General features: G+C 34.8%; 1 protein-coding gene across 1 annotated transcript in view; it reads left to right on the top strand.

Moving 5' to 3' along the window:
- CFAP46 (cilia and flagella associated protein 46) overlaps nt 1-9,920 on the top strand; it is a 97,268-nt gene that overhangs the window by 83,196 nt on the left and 4,152 nt on the right. Inside the window, 7 exon segments of the mRNA XM_019471655.1 lie at nt 1,390-1,554; nt 3,372-3,412; nt 4,004-4,064; nt 4,157-4,192; nt 5,195-5,297; nt 6,558-6,670; nt 9,054-9,135. Coding sequence (XP_019327200.1) covers nt 1,390-1,554; nt 3,372-3,412; nt 4,004-4,064; nt 4,157-4,192; nt 5,195-5,297; nt 6,558-6,670; nt 9,054-9,135 — 601 coding nt within the window.

The raw sequence follows: 9,920 nt of genomic DNA, 5'->3' as shown, positions 1-9,920 counted from the left end.
TTGTAGAGAGCGATAAGGTCTCCCCTGAGCCTTCTTTTCTCCAGGCTAAACAACCCCAGTTCCCTCAGCTGCTCCTCATAAGACTTGTTCTCCAGATCCCTCACCAGCTTCGTTGCCCTTCTCTGGACACGCTCCAGCTCCACCACCAGTCTTGAAACTATACAGGCTTTAGACAGCTGAATAAAATGGCTTTATTATAAACCAGTCTTTTCAGGAGAAAGGCCAAAAGAAAGAACTTTCTTAAGTCTGTTGATCTCTTTGTTTTGTCTTTTCCTGCTTTTTACTTTATGGACTCTCAAGGGTTGTTTGCTTTAATGCAAGCCTAATGCTGGAATATGTCCCTAAACACGTTCCAAGAGAAGAGGCAATCAAGTCCATGGCTTGCTTTGGGGATGAGTTTTTTGCTTTATGGTGGGAGGCAGTGAAGTTTCTCAATTAAAAATTACTAAAAAAAGATACACCTTTGCATTTGCTTTTACCTGCAAGAGTTTCTTTCTGCAATCTGGCAGCTGGCTGCTTCTGTTGTTCTGCAAAGACTGAATAACTTGTCTTCCATGTATTTGTTGTTTCTCTGTAGAACAGGAAAATGTTGTCATAATGATATTCAGTAGGTTTTTTCTAAATAACAGAAACAAAAAGTTTCCTACAGAAAGACAGAGTTAGTATTGGATAAGAGCTCCTTTACAACTCTATACTGTTTAGCCAAACACTGCTAAGGCAATTTTGCATTTCCAAACATAGAATCATAGAATCATAGAATAGTTTGGGTTGGAAGGGACCTCTCAAGGTCATCTAGTCCAACCCCCCTGCCGTGGGCAGGGACATCTTCAACTAGATCGGGTTGCTCAGAGCCCTGTCCAACCTGACCTGGAATGTTTCCAGGGATGGGGCATCCACCACCTCTCTGGGCAACCTGTGCCAGCATTTCACCACCCTCAGCATAAAAAATGTCTTCCTTACATCTAGTCTAAATCTACCCCCCTTCAGTTTAAAACCATTCCCCCTTGTCCTGTCACAACAGGCCCTGCTAAAAAGTTTGCCACCATCTTTTTTAGAAGCCCCCTTTAAGTACTGATAGACTGATACATCATTTTCTTGAATACATTGCATACACCTGGACTTGGATCTGAGATGGTTGGTTATTAATATGGGGATATTTTTCCCTCTGAAGGGAAAGTGCTCACAAGTGCATATGCATAGAAGTTTGACATCATCTTAGGAGTAATGGTATCAAAAGAAATATTTTTGCATAATGCACTTAATCCACAGTAAAATGGAGTTCAGGTGTCATACAATAGAGGAAATATAGGTTTTTACATCTAACTTCAATTATTTATGTACATACTGAGAGCTACTAAATCTCAGTCATGTTCTGTCACATTTCTTCAGGTACACCTATGGATTTAGGATTGTGTGTGGTATTACTAGCAGATACATTATTTATGGAATTGCCTTTGGAAGCTCTGAGTATCTTTAAATAGGAAGGAATAAGTTCTGTATCCAGAGATTTTTCTCTCCAGATTCTCTACAATCGAGTACATCTGGCTGAATCAGGTACTATTAGATAAAAATTCTTTGCATTAGCATAATGATGCAGCGAACAAGATGCTTAAAATTTAAATAATATGAATGGTGTATTATATTTTACTGGAAGACTGCCACATACAATAGGTTTCCGGTATTTTAGATGGAATAGATAGTACAGTAGCCTTATTTCAGTAACGTACAGGCTGATTATAGTTGCAATGCTAGCTAATGTAAAATAACCTCTAGATATTAAAGAATTACGTAAAACACGGTGGAGTCTAAATTGGCTTGCAAAGTCTTAGTTATACAAGTATGGTCTTAAACTCTTTAAAGCTGTTTTCAGCTGCACTGAAAAAACTGAAATAAGAATTCAGACTTCTGTTAATTTCCTTTAACATTAGTGTAAGTCTTTGCTCAAAATATCAAATGTAAAAAACTTTTAATCATTGAGCTACTTCCTCTCTGTACAGCTAAGATTACATTAAGGGCTGAGGTCAATCCAGTGATTCTTGTGCTCTGCATAAGCAAAACCAGATCCCACGGGCTTTATGGACTTCTGTCATTACTGCAGACACTTGCACCCTATATAAACTCTTCAGTGAAATGAGTTTGTTAAGTGAGGTGGTTGGACAGTTGGTAAACTTGTCCTTATGGCATCCTAAAATTAATTTCTTATTTATTCTAAAAGTGAGTAATAAATGCAGGCACTAAGCAGTTTTTTGTATAAATCAAAGATACCTTCTATTACCAAAGCTAAAAATTTGAAGTCACATTTTGCTCATGTATAGATAAAAACACATTTTTACTCAAATTAAATTATTAAAACTAGTGGGCCTAAGCTAAAAAATAGGCTAAGTTTAGAAAATCTCACTCTGTACCATAAAAGTATTCTGTTCCAGAGAGGTTCTTGTATTGTGTTCATATCTGTAATATTTAGCACCGTCAGTATAACCTGTCCTCTGTTTTTCCATTTCACCCCTCCTTTCCAAACTGAATTTAAATTGTGAATAATCTGAGATTAGAGTATTTTTTGTCTACATACATACTCATATACTGTTACAGGTCTGTTAGAAATAGGAGTTTTAGAACATGTGGATGTTTCTTTTCTACTTCTGTTTTTCCCTTTTTTAAAGTCAAACTTCTTATGGTTGCATAATTTTAGAAGCGGATAAATGAGAGGAAACATAGTTGAAAAGTTTATGTTCATGCAGTTATGAAAGTAGCCACTGAATGAGGAGAGAAACACTAGCCATATGAGTAATAATGCGTATCTCAAACTTCAGCCAACTTGCAGTGCACTGCAGTGATAACTGGCTGAGACATGTACTTTGGGTGATAGTCATACATACAGTGAGAAATATAAGTCAGTTTTCTGTGCTTTTTTTCTTAAATCCCTTAAAGAAATAAAAAATCAGATTCAAATATGAAACTTCCTTTTTCCTTTCGGTCTCTGCGTCTCACAGAAGCTTCAGTTATTCCAGTAACATCAACAATTAATAGATATGGCAGTAGGCTTAGAAAGTGCTTTGGTAACCACTGTTCAACTCTGTCCTAAATCTGCAATGTAATGAAGCACTTGCATGTCTAAGGGATCACATCTCTTGCTTATTTTCCACTTTCAAGCCATTATTTTTAGGCAAGAGGGTTTGGGGAATGTCCTTGCCTTGCTGTGATGTGAAATTAATTTTTATTTTTCTAGTTTAATGTGTTATTACATCATAACAAATATAAGTAGTCCTTCAAGAAAGTTGTATTTTTCTAAAACTGCCTATATCTTAAAAAAAAATCTGTTCTTTTCAATTCCACAGAGACTGAAATTAAAACAGATGTTGAAATGTCTAAAGAAACAAAACCAAAAGCTCATCAGAAAAAGAATGTCAAAATGGTGAACTTTCCACATTTTTTAAGTAAACATGATAGGAGTAGGTCTTCTTTTTGTGTAAAAAATGTTGAAGAACTACAAGTGGCTTGCATAGAAGCTCATTATATATGCTAGAATTCTGAAGTGGAATAAATGTCACGTTAAGTCCATAAGAATTTTGCTTCTTGTTGATTTTGCAATAATGATAGTTGTTGTTTCATTGAAAAATCATACTCTCTGTGTAAATGTGACATACTTAACAACTCACCAAGGGAGCTGTTTAAAGTTACTAAAATACTTCCCCCAACAATATAGTATATTTTATATAGTGTATGCACATATTTTTATAAATATATATGTATGTATGCATATATATCTATATATGTGCGTGCACATGTGTATATATATGTAATGTATGTATATGCGTTGTAGATAATGCAGAATAGCTTATGCTTTTAGTTTCCATTGGCAGTTGAATATCATGCTGCTTTTAATCCTACCTTCAAAACTTTAGGACATCTTTTTTGTTAGTTGTTTGACACAAAGAATGCAATACTGTTAATATTTGATTGAGGCTTCTGCATGTAATAGAATATGTATTCTTTTTAATTGTAGGCACCAGTTAATCGTGATTTACCCTCTAATTGCTTATCTGTTGACACTCATAATTTTAAATGTATCCTTTCACAAACTATTAGCTAAGTGTATCAGTTAAACTTTCTTTTTTTGTTGTTTACATTGCATTGTTTACACTTAACTGTTTATCAGATATTGTGGACCCCTATAATGAAGGAAGAGAGGCAGGTAATATATATTAAATAATGTTTTCTCCACAAACGACCCATGGAATTTAGAAATTTTTGTAACAGAAAATGAAGTCATGACATCAAGGTGTTGACAAAAAAGCTTAGCTTTTCATCAGAACAGTACTGCTTATCACCTGTCAAATGGTGCATCAGTGAAACAATATAACCTGTTTCAGGTTCAGGAAAGAAATCAGATTGTCTTATTATTTCTTTCTTCTCACTTTTTCACTTTTTCTCCCAATGTGTGCAATAGTTTAACTGATTCACATTCATTAGCAAACTCACATGTATATCAAATGCCAAAAATTGATTTAATGGAGGTTTTTAATTGAGATAGTTATTAAACCTAAACTCAATGCAAAAGAAGCTACTGAACAATCAGTAGCATAATAGAGTATGACTCCATATGTTTGCAGTTTCCCCTTCACAGCAGTTCAAAATAAAACACTGTTTACCATGTGCTCAATATCTGGCTCCAGAGTGTATCTTTAATTTACAGTAGTATGAAAATGTAGTCAAAAAAGAGAAAATGAATTATCATTAAATATGCAATGTCCTTGGAGAGCAGAGGTGGGTTTGGAGTCTTGCTTTCTGAAATCAGGGCACTGGAAACTCAGTTATTTTCTTCATCTACTTAAGTCCTCTCTGAGCCTCTGGAACAGAACTCTATGAGCAGTGCTGGTGTTTTCAACTCTTTACACTTTTCTCAGGGTATCTAAAATTTTTTCTTTGTGCTTTTAAAGTCTTTAACCTGTCTACTGAGTAATCCTTGTCAGTTATAAAATATATTTCAAATGAGAATTACGAACAGTTTTACTCAGAAAATGTCACAATTGCTACAGTTTTAAAAGCCAGACTTAGGTTACAAAAAACTTAAGATCTAATGATGGCCTAAAAATCCCTAAACATTATATTGTCATTTTAAAATGTTTCAAATTAAGATTGCCCAACGTCCTTTGTAACACGTTAAGCTCATAATTATGAAATTCTATTGTTACAGAAGCTTTAAGTCCTTCACAAAAGATAAAGGAAATCCTAGAAAAATACCATGATCTATTTACACTACAGTGGGAAGGAGTTATTGGCAACATACGTGTTCCAAGGTTTGTAATATTCTGTCTGCTTTCATGTTTTATCCATGTTTCTTTTTTAAAATTGTGCCTATTCCCAGAGGCTTCAGTCATAAAATAGGGTCACATTTTGCTGAGCTGGTAAACCCATAGCTAACCATTGTCTTTGTTTCAAATGCATATTTAGATTTGTAGACAAATATTTTAGGGATCTGAAACACAGTGCCACAAAGTGATTTAGAGATTGGGTGCAGAATATTTTAGGGATCTGAAATACAGTGCCACAAAGTGATTTAGCCAGATTGGTTGCATCAGAGTTGCTGTATATGTAGATAATCCAATTTTGACAAAAAGTCTACTGGTACAGTCTTTGGTGATTATTGTAAGTATATGTGAGCATAAATGTAATTTCTGGCTTTGCTCGTAACTGTTTTTAAATCCAAATATTAAAAACTATAGCATCTCCATGCACATTGAGTCAGCTGTAAGATGGGAGCACAGATTTCAGAAGCAAAGTAGTGAAGGTGCATCTCACAGTTTACAATTTCAAATATCTGATCGTGAAACTAATACCATTTTCTGGAGTTTATTCATAAACACACTTCGTTCTTTATAGAAGTACTTTTAAGATCATAGAAATAGAGGGATAAAAGGGATCTCGAGAGGTCAAGCAGTGACAAGTCCTGTGAGTCGACACAGTCATCACTGGACCTTCCTTTATAACTGCTACTTTAATCAGTCCTTTGAAATCTTCTCTACTTCGGTAAAATCACTGTGTAGGTACTCTAGTGTTTCTTCATAACAATTACAAAGATTGTTACTTGTTATCAAATTGCATAGTTTTTGCTGCCAGCTAGGCTGATTATTTGCATCTCTTTTCAAAACCTAATTTCTTCGTATCCTGATGGGTGCATACATGAATACTCCCATTGGACGTTAGGCTGAATATTGTTATTTCAAAGATGTACAATGCATACATCGATGACTTTTTTTTTTTTTTTTGAGAGTCTGGTATTTATCTAAAAATACAGTGTCTCTTGTTTACTATGATGTTAATAAACTAACTATACCTCTGTATTAAAATAATTATTATTAATAGTTCATATGAGTTATTACACTTTCCATAGAATTCTGCAGTCGTCTTTGTCTCCTTGCTTTGCATGCTGACTTTTCTTATAAATACTTCTGGAGTAAATAACACTGAAGTGTTTGCTATGGATAATTTCTGAAAAATACTCTTTTAAAATAGTAACACAAAAGTAACTTCCTTCCTTTCTTCTTCCTTCCTTTCAGCCAAGCTGAATGGGAGCAGCTGCTGACAACCTGCAGTGCATTTCTATTCTATGGGATGGAGAGACTAATGTCTCAAATTTTACTCAACAGACTGGTTGCTATGAACATCCCAAGTGAGATAAGCAAACTGAAAAATACTTTTTTAATTACACCACCTTTTGTTCCCAGTTGTGTTTATTTCATACTGTATGATTATCACAGTATTGATGTTAGCAATTAAGGGCTTTTTTCAAGATCCAGGGTTTTAATCGGAAAAACTTTGCATTATGTAGATTTTATTCTATTGCACAGCTTCCCTGTTATTCCTCACAAATAAGTTTAGTCCTTCTCCACTTCCAAATGTTGGAATTTCTTAAGTTCCAAAAATTGAGTCATCATCTGATGGTTTTCCCAGTAACTCCCCTCCCTTTCTATGGAATTTAGTATTTGGTAGCAAAGTATTTTTTATTGTTAAGAACAACCTCTGCAGTACCACTTCTCCAAAATTCCTCAGTCTCCTCTCAGGCAAAGCAGAATTGTCTGTCGAGACTGGGTTAATACTGAATGATTTCTCTGGTATTATGGAGCATTTGTAGACTCTGAGAAGGTATTTTTTTCTCTGCTTCTTCACAACTAATTAGCCTTTCTGGTGTTGTAGCATAAGGCTTAGATTCAGGACTGTTTTTTCGGATTCACAATCTTCCTTTCTCCTCCTATTCCCCTTGTACATCTGGACGAAGCTCAGCTTTGGAGTTGTGCTGAATTTGTCAGGGTAGCTGAATTGCTAGCTTTCATCTATATTGTGTTGAGATGTAAAATTCAGAAGGACAGTACACATCAGGTTGTGAAGCCCTGCAAGTAACAGGAAGCTTCTTCAGGAAGTGGTGTTTTTCAAAGGGATTTAAACATGTATATGTAAATCAAGAAAATATGTCTTCCTATATACATTGGTCACTCTTGAAAGTGAGGTTTCAGATGTCGGTAGGCCAGATATTTACAAGTCTGGCAACTTTTGGAAAGTTCCTGAGCACCTTGTTAACTCTCACCCTGTGTCCTGCTCTTAAAATATGCCAGGATTAATTCTCCAGTGCATCTTATTTCCTTTAATGGAGAATAAACTAATTTTAAATTTATTGATTTTAGTCCTCAAAGGATTGTTCTATTTTCTGACCACCTACACGACTTCTACTTGTTAGCTGGTAAAATTACTGTTGTCTTGCAGACTGAGTTTGAATCTGTTGTTGAGCCAACCTTCATGTTAAAAGTACTTTTATTAATAACTATGAACTGTGTCTGAGGTTTCTGAGGGCTCTAACGTGGTCCCAATATTATTAAATATTGTTGTAGGTCATTTGCATGATGAAATAGAGTATATCATTGCTGAATCTGGGTATGAGACCAGGCTGAAAAAGAGGTTCAGCAACTCTTGAAATGCAGGATTAGAATGCAAATTAACCTTGCTTTATGGAGATAATTAACAGGGTGTAATTCAGGAAGAGCTAGAGGGAGGTGTTATGCTTAAGCAGAAATAATAATTTAAACATTAATAAGTTAGGGAATGACAGCTTAAGGGGCAGAATTACAGAATAGAGTCAAGAGGTGCATCACAAATTAAACGACGTCATCTTGCTAGGGAAAAAAAACCCAAAGCTTTGTATAGGGGTAACTATACAGGAGTGTCATTTGCAAGATATGTGAAATAATTCTGCACTCTACTTAGTTTTGCAAAGGTCTCAACTGGAGAAGAATATTGACCAAATAGAATAAGTTACCAGTGGAGAACGTTAAGAGTGGTCAGAAGGCTATACCACAGATTTGTGTGCATAGTTTTATTAATAAATGTGTATGTGCATTCATACATATATATGCATATAAAACATACTTTAGGAGGAAAGATTGACATGTTGAGGGGAGACATGATAATAGTTCTCAAGTATGTCAAAGGCTTTCCAAGCAGAAAGGTGATTTACTTCTCATCTGCTTGGGTTAGGAGAATAAGTAACAGGTTTAAGCTGCAGCAAACCAAACAGTAGGGAAAGCTTTTTAATTCTAAGAATATTTTAAGTTATTTCACTGGGGGCCTTTAAGGAAAATAAGGAATGTTTGAGATGTAACTTGGTCCTAACTTGTGGAGAGGACCTGTGGTAGATAACATTTCCATACCTCCATCTTACAAGAGTTTATAACTGCAGAATTGAGTTATATAGGGCATTAGCCTGTAATAAGATGGTATGTGGACTTCATTATTAGTTATACTAAAGTGGCAGAGGAAAAAAAACCTGCAAAACACTGTGGAAAAGTGTAGCAAAGTTACATTAAATAATGTTAGGGTTACTTTATTAGTATTCTTTTACTTAATACTTGACAATTTTGGCTGAAATATATAAATCTTATATTAGTTGTTTAGACTGTGTTCAAGAAAGTCATTAACTTAAAAAAGGCCTGATTTACTTGTATTTATTATGTTGGGCATTATTATTAGGGCAAATACCATTTCTATAACATATTTTTTTCCAGAGTGCCATTTGATGATAATTCTAGATCTGGTGCGATCAAAGCAAAGTTATCGAAGAATTACAAACTCTGATATCCACAAAAGGTAGGATAAAGTTTATTTTGGTAAACTTTTGGTAAATCCACCATAAGGCAGATTATTTTTATTTCAAAGCAAAGTTAAAATATTGAGTTATAAATATTCTCATTTACTTCTGCAAGTAGAAGGGCTCATATCTACACCTAAGGGAGAAGTTAGCCTCTTCATCTTGTAGCTTCATTCTTTACATAGGGCTAAACAGGATGAAAGCTCTGTTACAAGGCAACGATCAAGAAAATATGACACAGAAACATTGCTGCATTACACATACCTCCTAATTCTGAGTTCAAGATTCTCAAAATGTTTTAATTAAATATATAAAACTTTCCTTTAACAGATAAACTGTTAAGAGTCCATCTAAGGTTTCATACACTGAACAGTTTAAAAATCTGCCAGTTTTTTATTTAAATAAATTATTATGGTATGTTAAATAACCTGTTCAGAATCTTTAATATTATTAATCAGAGCTTTTTTAGCTTCAAAAGCATCTCAGTATTTTCCTTGCTTTTAAGTTGACAGGTGGCAGGGTTTATATACTTTTATTGTATATCCATTATGAATTCTTGACAGATGGCACCCGACAAATAACTTTTAAGGTATTAAAAGCAAAAAGAACGGTTTTAGTGTCCTAATTTTATTAATGAGTTATTTATTCCATGCTGAATTTTCAGATAACCCAATTATACCCAAGTGCAAGACCCGGCACTTGGCCTTGTTGAACCTCATACCATTGGCCTTGGCCCATCGATCCAGCCTGTCCAGATCCCTCTGTAGAACCTTCCTACCCTCGA

This window comes from Aptenodytes forsteri, unplaced genomic scaffold (genome assembly GCF_000699145.1).
Source record: "Aptenodytes forsteri isolate BGI_AS27 unplaced genomic scaffold, ASM69914v1 Scaffold15, whole genome shotgun sequence".
NCBI lineage: Eukaryota > Metazoa > Chordata > Aves > Sphenisciformes > Spheniscidae > Aptenodytes > Aptenodytes forsteri.
This window is presented reverse-complemented; position numbering and strand designations above follow the sequence as displayed.